The sequence below is a fragment of the Taudactylus pleione genome, unplaced genomic scaffold (genome assembly GCF_031769625.1).
Source record: "Taudactylus pleione unplaced genomic scaffold, aTauple2 ptg000916l, whole genome shotgun sequence".
In the NCBI taxonomy this organism is placed as follows: domain Eukaryota; kingdom Metazoa; phylum Chordata; class Amphibia; order Anura; family Myobatrachidae; genus Taudactylus; species Taudactylus pleione.
This window is the reverse complement of record NW_028285317.1, coordinates 1,587,219-1,601,721: the sequence shown is the minus strand read 5'-3', so window position 1 is coordinate 1,601,721 and position 14,503 is coordinate 1,587,219. Positions and strand designations below refer to the sequence as shown.

The 14,503-nt window shown below is 45.6% G+C and overlaps 1 protein-coding gene across 4 annotated transcripts in view; it reads left to right on the top strand.

The window, feature by feature from the left end:
• The window catches only part of CDK14 (cyclin dependent kinase 14), a 691,508-nt gene that overhangs the window by 456,473 nt on the left and 220,532 nt on the right, over positions 1–14,503 (top strand). For all 4 annotated transcript variants that reach the window (XM_088459604.1, XM_088459603.1, XM_088459605.1 and 1 more), the window contains one exon: positions 12,894–12,957. In XM_088459604.1, coding sequence (XP_088315730.1) covers positions 12,894–12,957 — 64 coding nt within the window. The remainder of the gene's footprint in view (positions 1–12,893; positions 12,958–14,503) is intronic.

Sequence of the window (14,503 nt, the reverse complement as noted above, 5' to 3'; positions counted from 1 at the left end):
CGCACACATATTCCGCATCGCTTTACAGGGAATATTTCAGTCATTCACATCAGTCTCTGACCCAGTGGATCTTAGAATCTACTGGGAGAACATACACACTCCACACAGATTGGCCATGACTGGGAATTGAACCCATGACCTCAGTATTGTGAGGCAGTAATGATAACCATTACACCATCTGTGAAAATGATTTTTGATGTAATAACAATACTCATTGTCCCTCATATAGAAGAGAAGTTCCCTACATGAGACAGTCAGGGAGCATCGATGACATTTAAATGGACATGAACAATCATAACTGATTGGTTAATCAAGGTACTTGCCTAAAAGTAACCTCTGTTATTTAACACATATGTGAATCTCTATCAAAAAAAACATTTTAAACTTGTTTATACTCCTGATATGTGACCAAGTCTTATTGGACCTTTTAAAGTAAAAACATAACATTATACTTTATCCTAATTTTTTACGTAATGTTCTTGAAGTCTTCCCGTAGCGTAGTGTACTAGGCACTGAGCATCAGTCCTTGTGGACAGCGCAGGCGACATTTAATTTGCGCCAAAGTGGAATGAACACTTGTTGGAAAGTTTCAGGGGTCTATTTACTAAGCAGTGTTATGAGACAGGAGGTCTCATTCAGACCCGCTCGCAAGCGCAGGATGCTCGCAAGCGGGTCGATGGTCCCCGAATGCGCATGCGCACGATGGAGGGAGCTCCGTCATGCGCATGTGCGAGACCCGGCGAGCGACGGGGTAGCCGTCGCTCGGGGTCTCGCACCAAAGGGGGCGTGCTGTCGATGGTGAGTTACAGCACGCCCCCTTTGGTGGGCGTGCCGGGGGCGTGGCTGCCAGACGGAGGCGTTCCCATGGGAACGCCTACCGTCTGAGTCCGGCCCCACTGACATCAGTAGTGATGTCAGTGGGAGTGATTTTGGCTCTGATAGAGTCAAAATCACTCCAGGGCTTGCGGCTGCGAGACCCTAGCGCAGGGTCTCGTCGCAAGCCCGATGGTCACGATGGTCTTGACCATCGCGACCATCATCATGGACGCTCACTATAGCTGTGGGTGGTAACCCACAGCTATGCGAGCGTCCATGAGGCCGTTCCAAGTTGAGGTAGGAGGGCCCTGATTCAGAGCGAGTGCTCTGGTCAGAGCGTCCGCCTCTGAATCAGGCCCAGAGTCAAAAGTGATTAGTCAGTGATAAGGTACCAGCTAATCAGCTCCCAACTGTCATCTCACAGGCTTTGTTTGAAAAATGACAGTTGGGGGCTGATTGGCTGACACCTTATCACTTTTCACCCTGTCTCCTAACACTGCTTAGTAAATAGACCCCTTAGTATTTAGGCCCTTTCGCTTGCATTAATTTTGCAGCTACTTTTGTGGAAAGGTGTATAGCAGACTTTATCAAAGTAATATTATTTACTGTGTATTTGTATAGTGCCTGTATTATGCAGCACTTCTCAGGAATAGTCATTCACCAATATATCGCCCATCATATGGTAATTCCAGAATTGGGACATGGATCTGGCCCGTAAGCATGCTAAACCCTTTGCACTCTCGTCTCCTGTAGAACCACCATTATATTCCTGAACGCAGTGGCGGCATTTAGACAGCAGGGGGCTCCCTCCCGCAAATTGGTAGGAACATGCGAATAGTGGGGCTGCTGGACAGGGACTTCAAGTCACGACTGTGCCGCTGAAATTGGGATGGTTGGGAGGTATACCTATCAGTCCCTGTCCCATTGGAGCTTAAAATCTATATACCCTGTCACCAACACAAGTTATAAGCCAATTAACCTACCAGTATGATTTTAGTGTATTGGAGGAAACCCACACAAACATTGGGACAAAATACAAACTCCTGCACACACTTCTGGAATGAAACCCATGACCACAGGACTGTGAGGCAGCAATGCTAACCATTGTGCCACAGTGTGTGATTTCAACATTTATGTGTACGAGCCAATAGAACCTAAATTAAAATAAAAAATTGGACATTTTTTTTCTTCTCAAGAATATTGATCTAATGTTATAACATACCTAGAACTCTTTATCATGGGTGGAACAAGCAATCACCAGGCTCCATACTATTTTTTTTTTGAGGGGGAAGGGCCTGGCGGTGCTTTTCCATAATGTGGGCCCTAACTCAGCTCTTTGAAGCAGAGGATGTGTGTGAGCCCAGCACGCGCGGGGCAGTGGAGCCCCATTTGGGCTTTCGGTTCCACTGTGATTATGGGGGAGATTTATCAAAGCTTGGAGAGAGATAAAGTACCAACCATTCAGCTCCTAACTGTCATTTTTCAAACACGGCCTGTACAATGACAGGAGCTGATTGGTTGGTACTTTATCTCTTTCCACTTTCTCTCCAAGCTTTGCTTAATCTCCCCATAACTTCCCCCTCAGTGCGGGACCACCGTATCTGTACCCTGAGCTGCTACACCCCTGCATTTTATTTCATTCAAAGTTTTCAGAGTAGAGAATAAGGGGTAAATTTACTAAGATTCGAGATGGCCCCGATTTTCAAAGTGATGTATCTCGCTGGTACTCGCCAAAACTCGGGTGATTTAATCCCTTTTTTTATTCCAAATTTACCAACAGGCGATTTGAGACTAAAGGAGTTTGCCGATGGTGAAGCAGAGCGAGATATCTCTCCCGAGTAACTCGTTTTGCAGGAGATTACTCACCCGAGATTGCAGTGTTTTCTCTCTGCAAATCTCTCCCGAGCTAGCAGCCAGTACATATCAGTGAGATATATGTTTGCTGCTTGTGTGTTAAGACTTGTAAAAAATAGATACTTTTTAAAAAAAAATGACGTGAGTTCCCCCCCAAAACACTAACCAGCCCCGGACATGCCAGCTAGTGCTGGTTCTTAACATTACAGGGAAAAAAATGTGTAGGGTTCCATTGTAATTTAAGAACCTGCACCAGGCAGCAGGGACAGAGCTGGTTTTAAATATACGGAGAAAAAAATTTACTTGAGGTATCCCGTATATTTAAAACCAGCCCTGGACCCTTTCTAACGGGGGACTGATGCCACAGCCAGGGGTGCCCTTTCACTGGACCCCCCAGCCGCAGCATCAGCCCTGACCATTAGTCAGCCCAGGCCAGGGATCCCTGGGGAGTTGGGGACCCCCCCAATAAAGGGGTCACCCTCTCCTGGGCGGTGGGTGGCGGGTTGATAGTGTTAGGTGTAGTGTAAAAATTTGAATTTTCATCATTGTCTTTACAGTGGAACTACAGGTCCCAGCAAGCCTCCCCCACATGCTGGTACTTGGAGAACCACAAGTACCAGCATGCGGGGCATTAAGGGCCCACTGGTACCTGTAGTTCACCTGTGAAGAAATGGTTAATAAAACACACAACACACCGTGAAAATGAAGCTTTATTGCATCCATAAACACACTTACACATACTGACCTGTTTCCAGATTTTTCCGTCCCCTTGTAAACATAAAGTAACCAAACGAATTACCTGTTAAACAAGATCCAATACTCACCTTTATGTCCCCCGATGTTCTCTGCAGAAATCCAACACGGGCTCCGGATACACTGTAACAACATGTTTCTGCATGCTGTTACAGTGCACTAATGCCTGCTCGTGGGAAAGAGTTGCCATTGGCCCGATGGTGATTTGATTCGAGATTGCGATCTCACCCGAGTTTTACGAGTGAGATGAGAGAAATCTCTCTCTAACTCACCCGACTTTACCTTTAGTCAATTTGCAAGCAGGAAAAAAATGAATAAATCACCTGAGATGGTCATCTCGACCTATCTCGATTCTTAGTAAATTTACCCCTAAAAGTAGACATCGAGGCAGAGTAATCGTCCATTTTATTGCAACCGTAATTAAACGTCGCTTTCTCAGCCTGTTACTTTGGAGACTATCGCTCGTGTTGCTGAGCTGTCATACAGTACAATAATACAATAATTAAAGAATGCATCATAAGCTGCTGTATGTGCCAGCTGCAGACAGCCTTATTCGTATCGCTCTGCTTCGGTCCTCTGCGTTGATGTGCTCTGCGTGCGGCACAGTTTGAGGAATGAGAGAGTCTGTTATGTCAATGGAAAGTACTGCGAGCTGCTACATTCCCAAACACAAGCAACCGTCCTGGAATCCAGATCACTCCCCATCACTGTGGGATCTGGATTTCCGCCATCGTCAGCCAGTCATCTCTAATAGAAGCCGCCGTGCACTAAATGATATGTTCTGAGTGATGGCAGTCTCACTGCTTCAGTCCTGGAAAGTCATGTAATCCCAGCTTCGTCCAGATGCATCATTTGTGGTTTTATTTAATTTCTGGTTATATGTTCTAAGTCATTAGCAAACAACAAACAGGGTCTTGTTCAGTAGTGCAGCATTAGCCGCAGAGCTTTGTACTCCAGTCCTCGCTCGGTTGCTGCATTGTGTTATAACCATATGTTCATGCATTCTACGTTTATATTTTAAATAAATCTTGTGAATATAACCTATGACCCTTATAAGTAGCACGAGAAGAATCCTACAAAGCTTTACTTTGTTTTTTACCATCTGATAGTTATTATTTGTTATAAATATTTCATAGTTTTTCAATACAGGTCTTTGCTTATTTTGAAAAGCAGCCAATGTTTTTGGAATGTTAGAAAGTGGAAAATGTACTGTCCTATGCTGCCCTCTTGTGGAGGTTTATAGGTACTGCTCAACTGACATTCGCTTTACAGAGTACCATGTTATAATAGAAAAATATGTACGCATTTCTCCCATATCATCATTTATTTGTAAGGTGCCATAAAATGCCATCTGGCCTGTTTGAAGGACGAAGCATTTTTCAATGAACATTGGACTCCCCTCAATGTTTTTTTGGCATATGACAAATCTGTAATGTATCTGTATCAGCGACAGTTACAATAATATGTAATGCTTTTAACCAGTTATTCCAAAAAATAATATTTATCATATATTAAAGAGTTGCCTTATTTTACCTATTGTGTATAGATCAGCCATCTTGGACAGCAGATTTTTTTATATATGCTAATGGTCTGCAAGTTTTAGCAACCAATACATGTACAGCTGTTAATTTTACAGGTTATAAAATGAAATGTAATTAGTTGATGTGTATTATAGTACATTTGGCTATACACTGATCAACCATAACAATAAAACCACCGTTGTGTAGGTCACACTTGTGCCACCAAAACAGCTCTGACCGATGGAGGCAGGGACTCTACAAGACCTCTGAGGGTGTCCTGTGGTATCTGGCACCAAGACATTAGCAGCAGATCCTTTAAGTCCTGTAAATTGTGGGTGGGGCCTCCATGGCTTGGACTTCTCTTTCCAGCACATCCCACAGATGCTCGCTCGGATTGAGGTCTGGGGAACACCTTGAACTCTTTCTCTTGTTCCTCAAACCATTCCTGAAGAATCTTTGCGGTGTGTCAAGGTTAATTATCCTGCTGAAAGAGGCCACTGCCATCAGGGAATACCGTTGCCATGAAGGGGTGTATTTGGGCTACAACAGTGTGCTACGTTTCAAGGTAACATCCACATGAACGGCAGTGACCCAATGGTTCACAGCAGAAGATGGACATTGGCAGTTTGACCGGTCTGTGGCTATGCAGCCTCATACCAGCAAGCTGTGATGCACTGTGTGGTCTGACACCTTTCTATCATAACACACATTAACTTTTTCAGCAATTTGTGCTACAGTATCTTTGCAGTGGCATAGGACCAGGCGGGCTAGCCTTCACTCACATACTTCAATGATCCTTGGGAACCCAAGACCCTGTTGCCGGTTCACTGGTTGTCCTTCCTTGGACCTCTTTTGGTCGGTACTAAACCACTGCATACCGGGAATACCCCATAAACCTGCTGTTTTGGAGATGCTCTGAGCCAGTCATCTAGCCATTACAATTTGGCCCTTGTCAGAGTCGCTCAGAACCTTGCACTTGCCCATTTTTCATATTTCCAACACATCAGCTTCAAGAACGAACTGTTTACTTGCTGCCTTATATATCCCACCCTATCAGTTTATCAAACAAAGCTCTCTGTGTGAAGTTGTGGATATTGTGAAGAGTTTCAGGGGCCCTTAGTCCTGGCACCAGTGAAGATCCCGACAAGGGTTTTAGGTAAGTAACACTAACCCTATTCCCCCCCTAACCCTCCCTTAGGGGTGTCTAACCCTAACCTCCCCCCTTGTGCCTAACCCTAAACCCCCCGTAAGTGCCTGAACCTAACACCCCCCCCCCCTGGTTCCGCGCAGCCTGAACCTAACCCTCCTGGGGGCTTGCCTAAACCTAACCTCCTCCCAAGGGTGCCTAACCTACAGTAACTCCCCCTTCCCCTAGCCTGAACCTAACCCTCCCGTGGGGTGCCTAACCCTAAGTCCCCCTCAGGAGCCCTTAACCTTAACCCGCGGCTGTCCACGCCTGCCGCCCGGCTTACCTTCGTTCAGTGTGCTGGGCGTCGGGCTCCCGGCGTAGGGATAATGATAGGCGTCAGGATTTCTACGCCTATCATTAGTCCCCTGTTGGGATTGCACAGTCGGGAAGCCGGCGGTCGACATCCCTCAGTATGAATGCGCTCACTAAATATTATCACTATAGCAAAAGCATGTAAAAAGGTATGGGAATGGAGCTAGTTTTTCTGGCACTGCCTGCTCCCTTTACTTAGTGTTACTACTGTCTGTTGAAGATGAGCTAGTCCCTATAACTCCATGCAGCCATGCAGTTCTTACAGCAGTGCATTGATGACGAGGTACCAGAAAAGACAGGGGGACAATAGAGAGATGAACACAAGGACCCTCCTAGCGTTACATAGGCAGCACATTCTGTGTATGTGTGACCAGGTGCAATATGTCACTCACCGGAAGTGTAATCCTACTGTACAAGTACCTGCCATTGGACATACTGTTCTAGTGGGGTCGTGCTACAGCAAATACTGAATCAGCATTAGGTTGATTAGGTTGCAGCCTAGTCCACCAGGACTTGGTGGTGGTTGTGGGAGGCGGGGGGGCGCCACTCCACTCCACTGAGATGGCACCAGACATGGGGTGGCACCATCAGGCAGCCGAGGGGTTGATCTGCTATGCCCTCCACTCTGAAACTGCCCTCCACTGTGGCACGGCCAATAAGTCGCTCTGTGCTGACATTTCTATATGAAACAGGGCAGTGCGACTTTCTGCCACGTCACAGTACCATGTGGCAGGGGAATTGCCAGAGAGATAGAGCGTGGGGATAATACTGTGGCAGCCAGAGATTTAAAGGTGGACTTAATCATTATAGATGGGAAATGCCTGCAGTTATCAGTGTCTATGTGACCATGTACAGTACATTTCTGTAAAAACCTTTACTTTGTGCGCTTTGTGCTACAGCAGCATCTGGGCGGCTTGAGGGCTGCATGCCATCATCTTTAGGGGCATATATATTAATTATCGGGCAATAAGAAACTAAGAATGCCTGGATGTATTAAAATACACATGCAGAGATGGTGGTGGGTTAGGAGGGAAGTGATCGCTTCACTTCTTCAGAAGCCGGGCGCATTACTGCGCATGCGTGGTCTGCTGACTACCCGTGTGTGAGTGCCGAGTGCCAGGGAGGGATCCCTCTATGGTACCTTCTGTGGACTGTATCCCATAGGCTGTAACAGATAATGCCATTTGGAGATGGTGTTAACAACTAAGTAGTTCTCATAGGTTTCTGTGGGACTGCTTTTTGCAACCAACAATGGGGGATCGCAGCATTGGAGATATCGCATTGGACATATTTGCTGCAGTCCCCACGTACATACATTTGGGGGATACTTAGTATTTGTGGGTACCCCTGGAAAACACCTGGAAATATTCTTTGATAAATAGGCCCCTCTACACTCCACAAACCTCGTGAGTTGCCGGAATGACACATGTCAGCAGAATCGCCTTCAGTCCCTGCACATGCACAGTGTGAGGAGAGATTCCTGAGCACACGTAGTACACACTGTACTCTGGGTTTAGCAGCATTACAGGGAACGGTCTTTTACATTTTCTCTGCAGTTACCTGAGACTCAAGTAGTAAGAAGTAACCCTGAGATGTGTGTTCCTATGTACAGGGTGTAAGTGTATGATCGGAGATTACATAGGAGACTGTACACAGGGTGTAAGTGTATGACTGGGGATTACATAGGAGACTGTACACAGGGTGTAAGTGTATGACTGGGGATTACATAGGAGACTGTGCACAGGGTGTAAGTGTATGATCGGGGATTACATAGGAGACTGTACACAGGGTGTAAGTGTATGACTGGGGATTACATAGGAGACTATGTACAGGGTGTAAGTGTATGACTGGGGATTACATAGGAGACTATGTACAGGGTGTAAGTGTATGACTGGGGATTATATAGGAGACTATGTACAGGGTGTAAATGTATGACTGGGGATTACATGGGAGACTGTATACAGGGTGTAAGTGTATGAATGGGGATTACATAGGAGACTGTGCACAGGGTGTAAGTGTATGACTGGGGATTACATAGGAGACTGTATACAGGGTGTAAGTGTATGACTGGGGATTACATAGGAGACTGTGCACAGGGTGTAAGTGTATGACTGGGGATTACATAGGAGACTGTATACAGGGTGTAAGTGTATGACTGGGGATTACATAGGAGACTGTATACAGGGTGTAAGTGTATGACTGGGGATTACATAGGAGACTGTGCACAGGGTGTAAGTGTATGACTGGGGATTACATAGGAGACTGTATACAGGGTGTAAGTGTATGATCGGGGATTACATAGGAGACTGTACACAGGGTGTAAGTGTATGATCGGGGATTACATAGGAGACTGTGCACAGGGTGTAAGTGTATGACTGGGGATTACATAGGAGACTGTGCACAGGGTGTAAGTGTATGACTGGGGATTACATAGGAGACTGTATACAGGGTGTAAGTGTATGACTGGGGATTACATAGGAGACTGTACACAGGGTGTAAGTGTATGACTGGGGATTACATAGGAGACTGTACACAGGGTGTAAGTGTGTGACTGGGGATTACATAGGAGACTGTACACGGTGTAAGTGTATGACTGGGGATTACATAGGGGACTGTATACAGGGTGTAAGTGTATGACTGGGGATTACATAGGAGACTGTGCACAGGGTGTAAGTGTATGACTGGGGATTACGTAGGAGACTGTGCACAGGGTGTAAGTGTATGATCGGGGATTACATAGGAGACTGTATACAGGGTGTAAGTGTATGAATGGGGATTACATAGGAGACTGTGCACAGGGTGTAAGTGTATGATCGGGGATTACATAGGAGACTGTACACAGGGTGTAAGTGTATGATCGGGGATTACATAAGAGACTGTACACAGGGTGTAAGTGTATGACTGGGGATTACATAGGAGACTGTATACAGGGTGTAAGTGTATGATCAGGGATTACATAGGAGACTGTGCACAGGGTGTAAATGTATGATCGGGGATTACATAGGAGACTGTACACAGGGTGTAAGTGTGTGACTGGGGATTACATAGGAGACTGTGCACAGGGTGTAAGTGTGTGACTGGGGATTACATAGGAGACTGTACACAGGGTGTAAATGTATGACTGGGGATTACATAGGAGACTACACAGGGTGTAAGTGTATGAATGGGGATTACATAGGAGACTGTGCACAGGGTGTAAGTGTATGATCAGGGATTACATAGGAGACTGTACACAGGGTGTAAGTGTATGATCGGGGATTACATAGGAGACTGTACACAGGGTGTAAGTGTATGATTAGGTATTACATAGGAGACTGTACACAGGGTGTAAGTGTATGATCGGGGATTACATAGGAGACTGTACACAGGGTGTAAGTGTATGACTGGGGATTACATAGGAGACTGTGCACATGGTGTAAGTGTATGAATGGGGATTACATAGGAGACTGTGCACAGGGTGTAAGGTTATGATCGGGGATTACATAGGACTGTACACAGGGTGTAAGTGTATGATTAGGTATTACATATGAGACTGTGCTCACAACAGCCCTGAATGGTCTGATTTGGAGCTGTGGTTTAGTTAATTAATAAAGGACATACTGTACCAACAGTCTGTAAACCAGCTTCCATACATGTGTACACAGATGACATTATTTCATATGTGCACAGATCCATCTACAAGTGTAAATTAATCTGGTTTCTCTCAGGTGTGATATCAGGGAACTCAGAATAATCTATTTTCTACCTGGATAATACCGTATTTAAAGTGTTTTGCGGCTTGAGCCTAATATCTCATTTGGGGCCTGACTTGGTCACAATTCTGGGTGCCTACAACGATCATAAATACTGTACGCCGTATTCTGCGTCGTCTGTATGATGGCACCGATGGTCTGAGCTGAGCCTACTGCCCGCGAAAGCAGCTGTCATCACTGATGATGTCACTTACACCCCCCCCATGCTTGGAGCAGAAGACATGGCTGAAAGTAGCGCTCACTCATTTCAGTTGGTGAGAAGAAACTAAGATGCATGCGAGTCAGTATTGCTGGCAGCTGCTGTAAGATACGTACCTCAGCTGCAGTGCATGGGAAATTTACCAACAATTTGCCACGTTTGGGCTTGCGTCCTACTCAGAATCAGGCCCTCTGTGTGCATACAGCCACCTCCACATAACAGGCGTAAGTAATTATGGCCCCCATGAGCAGAAAGTGCATTACACAACCAATTCTAATGCCCATTATAGACTATGGGGGTGTAGTTTTTAGTGCGGACCCACACATACACCATAGCACTAATCTAGATACTTTACACATCAGGGCCTTATTCAGAAGCGTTCGCAGTAGCGATCGCTGCTACGATTTAGTACGGAACGCAGCTGCGAAAATATGCTAATGCTTGCATAGGGACGTCCACTGCTGCCTTCTCATACCTGTCCGACCTCACTTATACATCGATACCATCAATGCACATCGGCCCATCATACAGCATTTACACCAGGTCTGACCAGCCGCAGAAATTGCACGTCTCGTCGCAGGCAGTGAGTACTCACGCTGTGTATGCAATCGCTTATGGCTAATTTATGCACGGACATGAAATGGCGTTCAAACAGACAGACACGCCTATGTTTTTCTGACCACTCCCCAGTCACCACCCCCCAAACGCTGACAGCCTGTCACTCAATTTGCGATGGATTCCTTTGTGCATCCGTAATCGCAATGCTATAGCTGCATATGTGCGCAGTGCGGCTTGTACGCATTCACAATGGCAAACAATCGCCCGACTGCGTCCGTAATTGCTATTGCATACACCGCTGAATCAGGCCCTCAGTCTGCTGCTTTGTTTTGAGTTCGTGGCTCACAGCACTGAGGTCTTGAGTTACAATTCCTGGCCATGACCCGTCAGTGTCGCATTTGTATGTTCTCCCAGTGTTTGTGCAGGTTTCCTTTGGGTGCACCAGTTTCCTACCACTCTCCAAAAACATACTGGTAGGTTAATTGGTTTCCAACAAAAAAATAACCCTAGTGTGTATGTGTCTATGCGATGGGGAATATAGGGCCTGGTTCAGAGTTGAACGCTATACCGTTGTTCACGCAGTTGAGTGATTTTCGGTGGTTTTATGCATGCGCTGTGAATGTATTACGATCGCGCTTGCAATTGATTGACAGGAAGAGACCGTTTTGTGGGTGGTTACGGGGAGTTCCTGCAAAAATGCGGGTTTGTCGGAGGCCATTTCCTGGGCGTGTACTAGCCAGCGCCTGCGATCGCGCATGCAGAGAACAAAGCTCCAGCGTCTTAGTTACTGCGCCCATTCTCAGTGACTATAGACCTACTCGAGGAGCCGATGTTTTCAGGATCGGCGTCCAATGCTGCATTTGTGTCGCAGCTGCGAGGGCTCTGGTGGGCGTCTCAGTACATATTCCGCCGTCTGATACATTAGCATATTTTAGCAGTTACTAAGCGGCTCCACTGGGACGGGCTGATTTGAACGACTGGTTGTCCTGTAAACAGCTGCGAATATGTGGGCACTATATAAGTAAGTAGATTGTCTGTCCCTGGAGTCCAGTCACAGGGTGCACTGTGCCTGTCCAGCCTTCAAAAAGTTTCTAGTAAGTTACTCAAATACCTGAACAGACCTCTTAGAGTTTATAGCACTTATCACCTCAGATCTACTCACAGGCGGTGGCTGGTGGTTCCTCCTGTCATCTAAGAATCTGGTCACTCTGCCCTCTCCTACCAAGCTCCCCATTTCTGGAACAACCTACCAGTTAAATCTGACACCTGTCTAAGACATTTCAAACCTTGGGTACGGGATGCCGATGCTCTGGATCTTGGCGGTCACAATCTTCACGCCTGCATCCTGATTGGGTCACATTTCCGACAGATGAAGGTAAGTATATTACCCTTCTACTTCACCTAAAAGCCTATCCCTTCCCCACTAGTGCCTAAGCCAAATCCCCCCCCCAGTGCCTAACCCTTCCCCCCCTTCCCTAGTGCTTAACCCTAACCTTCCCCCTAACCCATATTTGCCTACTCTCTCAGAATGGCCAGGAGCGTCCCGAAAATCAGGTGCCACTCCCAACTACCTGGAAGAGTAAGCAAATCTGCAGCCGGCCGCCGCCAGCACGCAGCCCCCCTCCCATGGCTGCCCACTTACTGAGCAAAAGCCCCAATACTTACTGTCGGGATGCCGGCCCCGAGATCCTCACTGGTGTCGGTATATCAGCGCCGGCACTCTGAGCACCGACAGCCGGGATAATGACTACATCCCCTATAAACTTGTTTGTGAATGTGATGTTTCATGCCTCCTGTCAGTGACTGGTTACATTTGTATATAATGTACAGTATGCCGGACTTGATATCAATAGACAGATCAAAGTATTATTTGATTATTCTTATTAATCAGTAAAATAAATACATTATTGCTAATCACTTCATTGTGTTCTTAACTACAGATTCTTGGAACACCTAACGAAGACACGTGGCCAGGTGTACACTCCTTACCACATTTTAAGACAGGTACGTTGGGTAATAATATATATAATACTGCTCAATGTATAACTATGTGACCTGTGGTCTTTGGATGTTATTGATCAGTACAGATGTATTTGCATGTATTTATATTTAAGCTATGCTTTTAGTTTACTTAGCAGAGTTTATGTTTTTATAGTGTTATAACTATATATACTTTAGGTCATGTACAAAGCACTGCTAACGCCACTAGAAAACGCCGTCATTTTACATTAATGCGTCTGGTTGGTCTGTCCAGCACACACACACGCCTACTCTCCACTGGGGGAGATGTCTCCACAAAGTTCATCAAGGTTCAATCTCTTGCATCTTAGAAATACCCCTTTTTTGAAAAAATTAATATTTCTCTTTTTCGCCCATAATATTCCTCGATTTATCCTAATTTGTGGTTTAAATTCATCAGGAGAGGGCACCCAATGGGTTTATCAAGTCTGTCACTATTCGTGCGTGCAAGACTTTTTATATAGAAATGCGCTGCCCACTCTGATAAAAATCCACTCTCCCCACATCTTTGTCTAATTAAAATTTGTTCTGCAAAGTTTTTTCTCTGTAGGAAGTACCTAAATTCCAGCACTAGGTGGCAGCAGATCCATACCTTTTTGGTTTTAGTCCTAAACTAAATTTTATGCCTTCAAATTTATATAACTGAAATATGTTCTGATGACTAATATTGCATATTTCAGTTTACTATAATTATATTAATTGTATGAATGTAAAAAAAAAAAATTCTGTTGGAGTAATGGATTATCGTTATCAATGGATTATCATATTATCATACCAGTTATGTATGTATATATTATAAGGGCACAGTCGTGCCCTTATATTAAGGCTGCATCTAAAAAAAACAGATTTCTCCATAGAGAATTCTGGAGGGGCATGGTGTTTAAGGGGCTACACATCAAAAGCTAAAGGAGGTACCGGGCTGAAATTTGGCATGGGCAGGTAGAACTGTCGCTTGGTGCTGCATGCCAAATTTCAGGGCAAAAACATAAAATATTAGGATTTGGGAGTAATCTAAAGCTCCAACTGGCACTTTTTGCTGACATTCTGTTAGGACCACTTTTATGCTGTTCTCTATGGGGGTTTTGGGAAGGCATAACTCAGGGTAGGGGGCAAATTTAGACTTGTTTTTTTTTTATTAGGTAGCTATTATCCCAGGGTAGGGCCTTTTGGGGTTCAGGTAAATTAGAAAGTTACAGTTTTTAAACTATTACCTCAAGAATGCGCCATTGAATAGATAGGAAATTTTAACTTGTTGCACCGCCGCTGTAGGAGCCTCCAGCAGGTGTATTCACTGTGGCTTCACTTGGGTGCAAAAAGATGGCCGTCGTTTGTGGGCTTTAGCGGTGGTGGGCTCGGGGGAAAGAAGCGGCCATTAGCTGCAGCAGGATCTGGGGGAAAGGCGTGGAGGGGTAGCGGCCGTTAGCTGCGGCCAGAACCCGGGGACGGTAACGGGCCATAGCGGTGGCGGTGCTGGTGGAAGTGGGGCAAGCGTTAGGACGGGGGGGAGGTATCAGCACACAGATGCAGGCTT